The 14,351-nt window shown below is 42.4% G+C and overlaps 1 protein-coding gene across 1 annotated transcript in view; it reads right to left on the reverse strand.

Moving 5' to 3' along the window:
* The window catches only part of GRHL2 (grainyhead like transcription factor 2), a 120,658-nt gene that overhangs the window by 69,444 nt on the left and 36,863 nt on the right, over positions 1-14,351 (reverse strand). The window contains exon 9 of the mRNA XM_006916641.1: positions 13,358-13,469. Within this exon, the coding sequence (XP_006916703.1) occupies positions 13,358-13,469 (112 nt within the window). The remainder of the gene's footprint in view (positions 1-13,357; positions 13,470-14,351) is intronic.

Here is a 14,351-nt window from a genome sequence, read left to right on the forward strand (position 1 = left end):
TCCTTTGGGTAAGGGTGTTGTCAACTCCTGACATTCAAATGCAAATACTCCTGGGATAAGAACAACTGCCACAGACCTAGAACTTACTGAGTGCCGGCCTGTGCCAACCCTTTCACCAAGGTTACCTCATCTGATCAAGCACTCTGCGGGGTAGGTATTAGGATCCTCTTCCTACAGAGAAGTTGCTGCTTGTAGAAGATCATGTGGCTGGTAACAGCCCAACCTGTGATTTGAATCCGGGTCTGTTTGGTGCCAAAGGACAAACTTTTAACCACTGCTATATTTATCTTGCAAATCAAACAACAAATGTTCACCAGATATTAACACCTTGCAGAAAAAAAATCACAGCACATGCTACATGGCAACCAGCTGGTAAAGAGGTGCTAAGGAGAGAGGAAGCAGAGAAAGGAGACACTTTTGGACAATTGCCAACTCCTTGACAAAGGAGGGCAAAGCTAGGATGCCACACTACAGAGGAGCAAAGAAAACACCTCCAGATCATATCCTGCAGGCACCACGAAGACTGAAGGAAAGGTTCAAAAGTTAGCACTCCCGAGGAAACAAGGGGTGGGTGGGAGGGAGAAGATAAACTCTACTTGCCAGCAAAGGGCTGCTGAGCATGGGTGAATGTGCAATGCTTTCATGTGTTTTTTTTCTGGCAAGTTACATTCTGCATAGAAACTGTGGGACTGGATTCTGTTTTAACTATTATGGGCTGCATGGTGGTAAATCGTGTTGTTATCTTTTTTATTTTTGCATTTAATCAGTGGTCTATTAATAGACTTTTATAGATTGAGTTTTCTTCAAACTGATTGTGTGCGTAAGTGTGATTCTGGAATGTCGTCAAAGGAACTTTGAATTCTTTCACCTTAATTAAGTTTCACATGCTTGGTAAATTATAACTACTCCTTTTAATTATTTTTGTATATATTGTTGGAGATTAAAAGGAGTGGTACAATTAATATAAAAATTGCTTCTCCTCTGAAAGGTGTGGATTCTGTCTGGACTAGTGAAATAATGAACCTGGAATGCTGAAGATAGCTCAGGGCACTGTTGCTAATTCGGTGTGCATACACTGCAGCCTAAGAAGTTTTATTTTTTTAAGCTAAGAACTCGGGGTGGTTTGCATATTTGGGGTCAGGATATACAAGAAATCCATTTATAGGGTGGCACCCAAAGCACAGGAATGAGATTGGTGGTGGAGACACACGGCCCTGAATTAAATTTCCATCCTCCTCTCACCAAGCCCTGTGGCCTTCGGTGAATTATGAAACCTCCCTGAGCTTGTATCTCCTCATTTACGAAAAGAACCACATCTAAGACAACAGACCCAGCTAGTCCATGGTGTGCGATGAGAACAACACTGGTCTCTATTTCCCCCATCCCACCTGTCCTCAAACATCTGTTCCCCGCTGTCTGCAAAGGTCAAATAGGATCAGCTCAAACTCAGGAAACAGTCGAGAGTCATTCTAGGAGGATTCGCTCTCTGACTTGAAATAGAATAATAAAACTTAGTCCAACTAGGTTCTGAGATTTTTTCCCCTCTTTTGCAAAATCAAAGAAGCAGCTTTTTAAATGACTCACAAGAACTCTAGTGAGTTATTTCCTTTATAATGCTTTTCCCAAGTAAAGTAACCTTGGTTTCCTTAAGTATGTTGACACTTGAGCTGAATTGTAGAGGCACTAACTGTATGTCCATCATTTGGTCTTGATCCCTGAGCAAATAATAGGAATAGCACCAGTTTTTGAGAGCTGGGTGTGTGCCAAATATAGATACTTCACAAACATTACTTTGGTCAGTTCTGGTCACCAGCCTTTTTCTTAACTCCTACTTTGTAGAATAGGAAACAAGCAAATGTGCTAAGTACCTTCCCTCCCTGAGAGTCACTTAGCTTTTAAGGGGCCAAGCTGAGATTGGAACCTAAGAAGTTCTATCTACATATAAAGCCAGAGCTCTTTAATTTCTGTGATATACAACTTTTCAAATGAACACCTTTCCATACATAATCCAGAACGATGATGGCTGAAATTATGAAGACCTAATTTCTGACTCATAGAATGTGATGGGCAGAGAGCAACTATTTGATCCTAAAGCAGGAATTAATAATATTATTACTATTTCCTCTCCATGGTTTATTATCATACCCTCACTTAAAGTAACATTTAAGTTGGACTCTTTCTTGGAATTTTTCCTTTAGGCAAAATCTAATATTTTATTTGTGTTTGATTCACCCTTCTGTTTCTGGGAAGGAATTGTATAGGCCAACGTTATAGCTTTCAATTTCGTTAACCATAAACTTACTTTAAGAAAAGCATTTTACATTATAACCCATTACTGTATTCCATGTATGTTAGTATTCTTTATTCTATTTGATTTCATTTTCAAAGAATGCTGGTCCTGACCTGTAAACTTGACCTCAAACTGACAATAGGTCATAACCTATGTGCAGACACATAAGCACACATGCTTCTGTACCTATGTATCAGCTGAATCATTTCAGACCTACACACAGGACTCCTCTCTCAAGAACAACAGCTTTCAACCTCTTCCCATCCCAGATATCTCTAGAAACTGTAATATTCCCCAGTTAAACTAACACTAATTTATGAAAGAAAATCGAACTCTCTCAAATGATGGTACTGTGTTAGCAATAAGAGTCTTGAGAAGTGCCATTCTACAAGACATTCAATAGTCTCTTCGAGACCAATTCTAGTGTCTAGCAGCCCTCAGTGTCAGAAACAATTTTCAAACACATATAATTGTACCTTTAAGTTGCAGACTGAACAGCTCCAAACAAAAGATGGCTTTTAAGTAATTGATGGGACAGGACACAGACCTGTTACAAGAACTATAAATCCTCAGATGGATTATCTTTCACTTAATTTGAACCACAAACCCAATCCCTTCAGCTGCTCAAATTCCATTCAGATTAACCTCCATTTCCATCTTCCCCAATTGCTCCTGGCCACCCAATCACATGTACAGAATGGGTAACAGACATAAGAAGCTAAGTCTGTTAAGGGGTCAGTGTGAGGGGCGTGGGGTGGAGGGGAAAGAATGCATTGGCTATTCTAGTTAGCTACATGAATGACTTTTGCAATGACTGATATTTGAATTACTCATGGTGCTATTTCCGTTTATTTTCCACCAATTATTAGAGGATGTAGATGTTACTTCAAAATTGAAATTCTAATTCTCTTAAATATATTTCTTCAGGAAGGTAAATTTGTCCTTCCAAGGAGAGAAGCCGTTGCTGCTGTCACTATTTTCCTTCGCACGCCGACCACAGCATCTGGGGCTATAGATGTGAGTTCAGCTGAATCAGCAGCCACCTCAGACAAGCCGCATAACCCCGCTGAGCTGGTTCCCCGATCTGCCTGCGCGGTGGAGACAATGCCAGCGCCTGCCTCACAGGATTGCAGCACAAAGACCAGACGGCCATTTAGTGAGCACGCGCGGTTATTTCGATACTTGTCTTTTCAAGAGCAGAAAAACTAGCGGCGGCTCCACATTCCTGGAGCCTGTTCAAAGAACTTGCTTCAGATTAGTTTCACCTTATTTTGGCTTCTACGACCTAAATGAGCTTAATTTAATTTTGGAAAAACTTTCCCTTGGCAAGTTTTAGGTTTTGTAAACAAAGAAGAAAAACGTTAGATTTGCCTAATTTCACACTTGGGGGTATTGCGGAGGCATAAATTTGTTTCTGTTGAAAGGCACAGTGAGAGAGAGGCTTCTAGTAAATGCTGGAGGATGGCTGAAAAGACCAGCTCTGTAGTTTTATTAAGTAAATAGATGAGTCTCATGAAACTATCAGACTGTATCTCCAGGTACTTTTTCTAATTTTTTAAGCCAATCAAATAATATTTTAAAATGTGAGGTCATGGGTTATCTGAGGTTTCATTAGATATATCTCTGAAGAAAGAAAATAATTAGGCCCCAAGGGGGGAAACATGAAAATAAATAAAAGCATAGATTCTGTGTTTGAAATGAACGCATGGTCTTATGTAGCTGAAGATATAGAAAAGGTCCCACCGATTAGGGAAAAAGCAATGTGGTACCCAGTAAATTCAGAGAAAAGATGGAAGACAGGTATTAAATATGGTGGATCTTTGAAGTGGTTTCAGCTGTGTGTGTGTGTGGTAATTTTGAAAGCTCATAATCTAAACCAGTATCTATGGGACTGTTTTACCCTCTCATTAAAACAGATTCTCAGGGGGGTCTTCTAGCATCGTCTCTGTAACATTCCTTCTGGTCGACCACTTAGGGCTTTAAAATTGTCAGCAGGGGGGAAACCCTTCCCCAGAAAAGTTTTATCAAACAATAATGTCCTGGAACCAGATAAATGTCCTTCCTAGGAGTAGTGAAAAAAATAGTAAAGGACCACACTAACTGGAATTTTTAATTTCCAAATCCAGCTATGTTTTTTCTTTGGAAAATTTGCTTTTAAACAATTTCCTATTGCTTGTTTCAAAGTAATAATAATAATTTCTAGTTAAGTTAAAAAGGAGTAATTTCTGCTGGTTTATTAGTACATATATAATATTTCCTTGCTAGCAATTAAATCTTAAGAGTTGTTAAACAAGTTTCATCAAAAGGGCTATAGGATAATAAAATAATTTTTAAAATATAAGAAATTAAAGTACCAAATATACATTTAGCTCCCTGACGTCGAGAAAAATATGACCGAAATTAATTCTTTCAGCACAGAAGAAAAAGCGTGACCTCAGCTAGACACGTGCCTACTTACAGTGAGTTTTACCTAAACACACAAAACCGCACATAGTGGTTTGTTCATTAACTACTCAACACTGGTTAAGCATCTGTTCTGTGCCAGGCTCTGTACCAGGTGCTGGATATACAAAGTTAAAAAAAAAAAAATCCTCTCCTTAAGAAGCTCAGCATCTAGCGAGATGGACAGAATGTAAAGTGATAAACCACGTGAAACACGGCCAAGTGCTATGGCTTTGGATATAAACCAAATGCCACGGAGGAAGCACTGACTCTGCCTGGAAAGATTAGGAAGATCTCACCCAAGTCGGGGCAGATGGACAGGGTCCTAAGGGGTGAAACATCTACCAGGTGAAGGAGAGAGGGCAGGCTACTCGAGGCAAGGAGAGCCTCGGAGAAGGAGCAAAGGAGAGGCTGGAGGTAACTAGGAAAACCAATGAAGAGCAAAAACGGACCTACTGGTTCGGCATTAAAAAATGTTAATGAAAGACGGGTTACGCTGGATAGAGACATGCTTGTTTGGGATGTGGGGTGAGAAGTGGGCTCCACTTCTAAGAAACATGGAGTGGAAGGAAAGGGAAACACCCAGCAACAGCTTGAAGGGAAGTCTGAAAGGATCAGGACCTGGACGTATGGGTAATTCGAGGACCCTGGGGCACTGTCCTGGACCCCTCCCCGGGGGTCTAGAAAAATACTACCAGGTACATATGTCAAGGAGGAAGTGATTCTCCCCAGAGCTTTGTCCCCAACAAAACGAGCTTCTAGGATTCACACAGAGATATGCATGCAATAAATGGAAAGCCACAGTGGTTCGATTATTATGGAAAACTAATATATTCTGTCTGAACTAAGGTTAATTTCAAATACTTGCATTTTATAACGCTTAAAAACATATATAACCTAATAGCCTACCACACTTAATCATATCAATATTTTCTAACCAAGTTGGAGATGAAAAGGGATTTTCAGTAACTGTAGCTTCAGCACTTGTAACACAAAGGGTGCCTCACACTGTGCATGCCTGTGATGAGAGCAGGGGCCACGGAAAGAGAGCAAGACCCCAGGCCTCACAGCGCCTGGTCCAACCCCAGCCTCTTCCCTCCTGTGGAGGGGGTAGGGGTCAAGGTCGCTCTTCTAACTCAGCTTGACTCACTGCCTACACGCTCACCAGTGTTTTCATAAAGCTGGGGGCTCTCGAGAGGTTTGGTTTTGTTTCGGATCAAATTTACTTTTAGTATCTATTCAGAAGCATGGAAATAGTCTAGGAAAACATCCAGAATCAAAATTATATTCACTTGAGTTATTTTTAAAGGAAGGTGGACCAACACTCGCCCAACTACAGGGAGAGAGAGCAGGCCTGCATGCCCTGGAGGAAGGAGAACCTTGCAGAGAACAAACTAAATGGCAGGTGGCAAACCGTAGTGAAGACAGAGGGGAGTTCCTGGGCATTCTTGTCTCTGAGGCCTGTTTGGGCAATGAATTGGCACTGACCACTCAGCTATGTGACCTTCTGAGAGGCGGTGGCTGCCTCCCTGACCGCCCGCCCCCCTAATCTCCACCCTCCCAGTTTTCTGCACAGCTCTGAGTAGCCCGACCCACATTTGGCTATAAAAACTGCAAAAAAGCACACTTGTAGGGCACATCCAACCAGTCTCCTCTAGAAAATTCAAGGAAAAAACAATGTCACTTAAGTTTAATCACAACCCCTATCCTAAACTGAAGTTTAACTCCAGGTTGAAGAGAGCTCCTACCCAGGGCAGATCAGCCAAGATGAATAATTCACAGTGGTCAGCAAAATTCTGTGCTTGAGAGTTCTGACAGGCTTCTCTGAACCCTAAAAGAAAATTATTTCGAACTAAACTTGAAGAAATGTTTTGATTTAGTTGGAACTTAAGTTTTCATGAAAAGCTTTACCTTAATATCAATCTGCTACCAACAGAGAACAATTTAAAAACTGACTCTTAAGAAATAGATCTGTATTAGAGCACAGATGAAAGTCATAAATCACGTGTTAATAACCAAAGATGTACTATAATTGCCTGCTAATTACCATGGAAAACTACAGGATTAATATTAACAATAATAACTAATACATCCTGAGGTATTATAATCCCCTACAGGAAAAGATTACTACGAACCAAAATGAAAGACGGAGATTGAAGAAAGAGCAAATAGTTGGTTTCACAATTAACTACAAAATTATATCAATAGTGGTTCCATTATTGGATGTGACCGTAAAGCAACGATGCTCATTTAGATGTGCTCGTGGAATCAGTCTCATTACATTACAATCCAGACCACCCATTCTGAAAATGCAAACCCGGTGCTGTTTGTTATCTTAGAACATCTGCATGTAAAGTAGTAAAGTAATTATTAATTCTGTTCAGTAGAGAGAAATTCCACATGAATGTGACTCAGTTTATCTGTCGTGGCTTCTGGCTCTCCTTCTATAAAGTCAATATCAATTGTTGAACCTCTTCTAATTTTTCTTCCCTGCTTAAAAGAGGGCAAATGGTAAACTGTGCCTTCTCCAGAAAATGGTTTGGGAACTATCCACTGTTTGCGTAGACTTTGTAGGTAGTCTAGTTTATTTTGTGATTTATGATGCATTTCAAATATTTTTTAAATGGCTCACGCTGTGCAAACTCCACGATGCAAATGAGTCCCAGGGAACTGCGACCCCGCTCCATGTGTAGAGGCGTAGAGGTCACCTCAAAGTCATCGAACTCCGCATCTGGCCAGGCTCCCTCCCCGGCCACGCGGCTCCTCCTGGTGCCCCGGCATGGCACGTGCCCAGTTGCAAAGTGGCGTTTTTTCTGCTCTCTTTTTTTCCACCTTTATCCTCACAGCCAGGCATCTTGGAAAGCCAATCACTTCTAGAATTGCCTCTCATACCTGGGTTACCTTCGTATGTCCCCTTTACACTTCCCTCCTCTCACCGCTCTAAGTGCTCTCCCCACTGCCTCACTTCATCCCACCCACAGGCTGGCCCAGAACTACCTCTCTGAAATACCGAGATCATCTCATTACGGTCCTGCTAAAACTCCTCAATGGTTATCAAAGCGCCTGAAATCAAGTACAGCAATTTATTAAAGGGAAATGCCCTTTTGCCACAATCCTCTACTTGACTATTATTCCTGCACATGCTCCTCCGTCCGTCCCTATCTGGGGGACTGACGTTCGAGTGGAACAGATCCACCTGGACGAACGAAAATATGTAGATAGAACTTTATTCTCTCTCTCTTACGTGGATCTCTAAAATCTACTCCATCAGGGATTAGCTAAAAAACAAGGTAGGTATGTTATGCTTCGCTATAAAAAGTATAAACACATGCACCACACGCGCTTCAATATCTCCCCAACAAAACTGCAAAACATGACTCTGTGGAGCCAAGAGAGTGTCAAAGCCGCAGAGGACAAGAAACTCAGTGCTTAATTACCCTCCGCATCTGGCATGCTGATGACCCTCAGATGGGTCTTTACAAAGGATCTGAAAAAGCGTTTCTCCAATAGTCTACCTGCGGCTCCGAGGTCTGCCACCATCCGCGGACAGGCGCCAGGAGTCCACGGCCCTCTCACACTCTAGACGCCCTGCTGGGCACAGTCAGCCTCCTTTGGGGACCAGGGGGATTCCTTTTAGATCTTGAAACCAGCAAATTCCACTAATGCTTCACATCCCTGAAGCCCTAAGATCCCTGCCTTAAAAAGCAAGCCTTTCCTCAACTACCAGACCCTTCTCTCTCACTTTCTCACCCCCATTTACTCGGGCCCTCCTCCCTTCACCCCACTCTCCGTATTGGTTGAATCAATGAACGCTCCCACTAGCATGTGTGAGAGTTTCACCTCCTCCATCGGTGCTAACAGTTTCCTAGACTTTATAAAATAATCTGCAGATCTCGTTTTGGTTTTGCTGCCTTAGTTCCCGGACCTTTGCATGTGCTTTCTCCCGGGTTTTTCTTTGGCTCGTAGCACTCACTCACCTTTGTGACCTCATGTGTTATTACCCTTTCAGAGAGGTCTCCAAAACACCTCCTCTGGGAAGCGCCCCCTCCGCGCTGGCCCTCGCTCTGTGACATCTTCTCACCTCCAGGCTTGAGCAGTTAGAAAACAGGGGCCTTAATCAGCTCTGAATCGCCGGACCCTAACGAAGGGTTTGACATGTTTGCTGAATGAATGTGGGATAACCATGCCTTTCTGCAAGTTGATAGTCCTTAATATGGGACCAACACTAACTCCATGCCCCATTATAAAGGGGCTTTCTCACTCAGAGACAAGCAAAAGGACAGATAGAATCTAAGTAGCTATCCACATGGGAGGTATAATCGGCACAGGAATGCTCCTTGGGCTGCAAAATGTGAATGTATTTATGACCTAGAATAATTGTTGTTATTCAACAAGCTCACAAGAAAGAACTTGTGAGACCTCTGCTTGCGTATGCTTTGAAAAGCAGCAGAATCCACTTGGGCCAGGATTTGTTTGTTTTACTTATATCAAATAAGAGCTAATTGCTAACGTTTCCTCCCTGCGTCCCCAAATAGCTTATGGCCTAATGTACAAGAACCACATATCTGAACCAGCTTTCAGAAATGTCAGAACGAGCAGCAGCCAAGAGTCCCACCACCCAGACTGCAAAACGCTCTCAGAGCCGGGAGAGGAAGGCGCAGAGGTGAGAACGAGGGTGTCGGGGCAAGGTCAGTCAGTGGATGTCTTCGGTCATCCTACGCGGAGTCGGTGCCTGCTGCGGGGCAAGAGCTACCTAGGGCGCGGGACACAAAGACAGTATGCAGTGGAGCAAGGACTAGCATAAAACAGACAAACAAATAAAACAAGAGGTGCAAACTGGCATTCTTGGGTTTCCACCCCGACTACACCACTTACCAAGTGCATGACCTTGGGTAAAATTCTTAACCCCTCGCAATCTTGGTTTTTAAACAAACAAACAAAATGAGTTGTTTTTGAGGATGAAGGACAAAATGTTTACGTATGATGCATAGAAGAGTCTGGAACATAGAAGAAAATGAACACATAGGGGCTGTTACTGAGACACAGTTCACCCCTCAGGAGACTGTCTTCTATTAGCGCAGCAAGTTTTATCCACACATTTGTTAGTTCATACATTCATTCATTCATTCATTCATTCAGGAAGCATTTATTGAATGCTCACTATGTCTCAGGCCCTGTGCTGAGCATTGAGGCTAGAACAGGAAACAAAACAGACAGGTGTTTGCCTTCATAGTAGGAGAGGGAAACAACAATAAATAGAAACACGTACATAAAAAAAACATGTTGGGTAGTAGTAATGAGCACTCTGCAGCAACATGAAGGCAAGGCAGTGCAACCGTGATGTGGGTGTGATGTGTACACAGGTTGAGAAAGGTCTCTTTAGGGAAAGTCTTTCTGATAAGTGACAACAAGCAAAGGCCTATAAGTGAGGGAACAAGCCCTGCAAAGTGCAAATATCCTCCCAAAGAGACGAGCCTGGTATTATGCAGGAGCAGCCTCACCAGGAACCCTGCTCAAGACACAGGAACCTGGGAGCTGAGGCGCCATGTACTCTGAGGAGCAGCCTCCTCCCCTGGGCCCTGGGTCCTTAGGCTCCCACTCTCCTTCGCACAGACCCACCGATGGGACTCCGTGAGGGACACCGCGGGTTCTCCCCGCATTAGGCAACCAGCACTGAGAGGCTAAACAGCATCAGGAACAGCCTCAAAGATCAATCACCAATCGAATCCAAGTGAGACAAATTATGTAAGAAAAGATGTAGACTGTTCGCCAGACATCATTTTTATAGGGTATAAGAGACGACAGAACAATCTTTGAGCACAAGCGCTGAGGGGATGCCGAATAAGGAAAGACAAAGAGAAGAGGCAGCTCCCCCGGCTTTGCGTGGAGCGAAGGCAGAGAGGCAGGAGTGGCGGAGGGAGGGCTGGAAAATGAGATGAAAGACTGTGCATCCCCATCTCACAAAATGATGTTGTACATAACCTGAGGAGTCTGAAGCTCCCCTATGGCTCACCCACAGACATCAAGGGCCACCGGTTACTACTCGTGGCTCACTTGAACTTGCTGACCACAGTGGCTGGTGACGATTTGGGAACTGTGACTTTGGAGCCCTGACTTTGACCTCCAACTTCAAGGAGGTTAATAAAAAGTAATATGTTAAATAATTTTGGATTCTTCCTTTTCTTTTTTAGTCTATTGGAAAGTTCTCAACCCAAACTGGCAGATGTTTAGTACATGTGCTCTTCGGCCTGCTTTCACCCTCAGCAGGCACAGATAAATAAACCTCTGGGTTGAGCCACAGTGTAGTCCCCCAAACATTCTCAAATCTCCCCTTCATATAAGAAATGGTGTGAACCACCCTCTGGCAGAGGAACACATGGTTTGATTTTTTTTTTTAATCTAGTAGAAGAATGAATCACATGATTTTTGCATATTTCCTTCATCCAGTGAGTAGCTGTCAGGTTGATATTAGGGGTATAGACTGTGGTCAGAAAATTGATTTTTCATTTAAAGCTAAGGGGCTGATTTTATGCCTTGGTCTCAGATTCAGAGCAAGGAGCCCACGTAGCCATAAAGCTACTTAGCAAAAGCCACAGACCTCAAAGCTAAAGCATGTATGCGTGCATGTGTGTGCATGCGTGTGTGTATATAGGGTTACATGAGAGAAAAGCATGAAGGCAGGCAGGAGCTGATAAAGAAGAGAGATAAGATTTGAAGTCCTATGAGAGCTGAGAAATCGTTCTTGTCTAAGAAAAGTCAACTTTATAATAATATCAAAGTTGAATCAACAGCTATGCCAGTAAAATGCTTTTATTATTTGCCTTATTTGGACCTAGTCCACATTGCTATTTAATTGCTTCTCTCATTTTCTTGGGTAATAATTATAAGGCTAACTTTTCAAATAAAATAAAATTGTTCCTCTGCTTTATGCAGATTGGCTACAAAGCAGGTTAAGGCAAGTATCTCCAAACCCTTGTCCTCAGTCAGTTGGTCTTGGAGGTTCAATGCGTAAACGGGATGAGGAAGACCGTTCTTATCCCAGTTCTTGCACTAATCATCAAGTCCCTTAGGATGATAGGTCAGGAAGCCCCTCTAGGCCTCAGTTTCCTTCTTTATTAGATAAATATGTTGGACTAGTTAATAGAATATATGTGTTTGTGTATATACATGTGTGTGTGCGTGCGTGTGTGTGGTGTGAGGTAAGGAGGTGCATAAACATTTTCCAGGATAAACTAGTAATTAGTTTCAATATATTCTATGATGAGTCTCTAACCCTAACCTAGTCACTAAACTCTCTGCCATTGGTCAAGGGGTTCTTGCAAGGGTGAGGTGGAAGGTCTAAAACACCTATCACGGCAGTGTGTAAGAAATCAAAGCAAACATCGCTCAATAGCTTAGTAAAACCTTCTGATACTCAATATGATAGAAACCTTCACTTTGCCTGCACTTGGCCTGCAGTCTCTTGGTCTGCAAAATGTGGTAGTAATGAATGCTTACTGAAACAGCATAAAGTATTAAAAATTACTTAGAAACACTGTCTATGTATTTTATCATATATTACTTATAAGTATTTATTATATATTACTGTGTTTTTAAGTACTTTCTGGAAACTTGAAGATACAATCTCTGATTTCCCCTCCTTTGCTCTGTGTCTGAGGTTGATTCCTGAAAATTGCATTTGTTAGAGTCACGTGCCCAGCGGCTTCCAGGTAATTTGGCCAACGGGAAGCACTGGTGGGAGATTAGGAGGCAGAGCAAAGCCAGGGCACTCCTCTGCCCACTCGGCATTGAGGGGTGTCTCTGGCAGCAATTCCTCTGTGGTTCTACCTGCTCTTGGAAAGCCGGCCCCTCTGTGGTCCCAGCTTCTGTGGAGGCAGCCCCCAGCATTGTTCCAGCTCTTGCTGGGTGGCACCCCAACACCCACCACCTCTTCCCTTTGATGCTCCAGCCCTCCAGGTAAGAGCAGCTGCTCATCTCTGGATTGCCTCACGGTGCCCTCGGCCCTCCCAACCTTTGCAGCAAAAGCCCTCCTTTGCGCCATTTGGCATGAGCTCTGCTTTCCTGACTGGACTCTGAGGCCCATCGAGGGGACAATAGGTCTCTGAGAACACACATCATATTTAGGAGTTACAGTCTCCAGAACATGTACTTGGCAGAGTCATTCCTTCTTTACTGCTACAGAAAGTCCCTCAAAGGTTTCATTTGCCTGACCACCTAGTACTATCTGCACTAGACATGTGTTAGAATGGAAGGGACAGAGAAGTGAGAACCAGAACTCACTATGTAATTGTGACCTTCACAAGTCCCTTAGAGCCAAAAGAGCCTGAAGTCTTTCATGTCACAGAAGGGTCAGAGTTCATCTGGCCTGCCTGCCTATTTAGCTCAAACGCGGGAGGGCAAGAAAATATGTTTTAGAAACTGGCATGATCCTTACAAATCTCTATATATTGCTATTCTTATATAGGACACAGTTGACTGTCAGAACAGTCAACTGTGTCCTATATAAGAATAGCAATATATAGAGATTTGTAACATAACAACTTGTTATGTTACAAATATAAATCTCAAATCTCCTCCTTTGCAACATAACAACTTGTCAGTTTGCCAAAGACCAGGTCGACTTACCGATATCGAGGACCCTCTGCTTTGCTGTGTGCTGCCGGGAGTGCCAGTATTTCCAGTATTTCAGCTGTTCGTCTCGGTTTTTGTCTTCGCTGAAGACCACCATCACCACGCTCTGCAGAGGGGAGAATCACGTGACTTACTTTCTATTCGGTGCCTTGGCTGCTCCACATGGTCTCTAGTTCTGGAAGTTCTAGCAGAAGTTCTACCGGAGCTGTATCTCTGTAATATTGCTTTCCTTGCTTTACAGAAGCCCAGACGAGCCTCAGTTATATGGTTTGTCTTGTTTTAAAATGGGCCTACTTAAAAAAAATGATTGGGAAATGAGAACAATGGAAAAAGAGAATCCTACATCCTTTTTACCCTGAATCATAAACAACCATATTAACCGATGAGCAGCAAATTTATTATTTTGCAAGGTGAGTGGGAATACCAAAATAAAATTTAAAAAAAAAAACGTTTCTTGTACTGAAAACAAGCACATTTTTGAAATTTTGTATCCGGAAACAAAGAAACTGACACCATTTGTAAAGGAGCAAACATCTGTTTCTGGCCTAATTAAGTGCCTCAGGATGGAATACTGATTTAATGAGAGAAATACTAAAGTAATGAGAGGAATACTATAAGATGACTTCGTATTGCTGAACGTAGATCTAAACCACAGACCAAAAGATACAAGGTCAACTACGTTATTTATTTCAATATAATGCGGGGTGCTTTAAAAATGAGCTTGAGAAACCCAAACCCCTTTTAGTTCTAAATTATAAACAGCCATATTAAGCTAAATACACGTTAACTCACTGTCTTTTATGAGATGGAGGAAGTACCAAAACAAGCGAAGAAACAAACAAACCCAAAGAACCCTTTACAGTATCAGGGATATGGCTTGTCCCTTCTCACTCCATATCCAACATACTTCTTAGACATTTTCCTACTATTCCAGAAGAATATTTCATTGACCCTTATTGCTTAATAATTTCTTCTTTGTAGCATTTTG

The sequence above is a fragment of the Pteropus alecto genome, unplaced genomic scaffold (assembly GCF_000325575.1).
Source record: "Pteropus alecto unplaced genomic scaffold, ASM32557v1 scaffold164, whole genome shotgun sequence".
Classification (NCBI taxonomy): domain Eukaryota; kingdom Metazoa; phylum Chordata; class Mammalia; order Chiroptera; family Pteropodidae; genus Pteropus; species Pteropus alecto.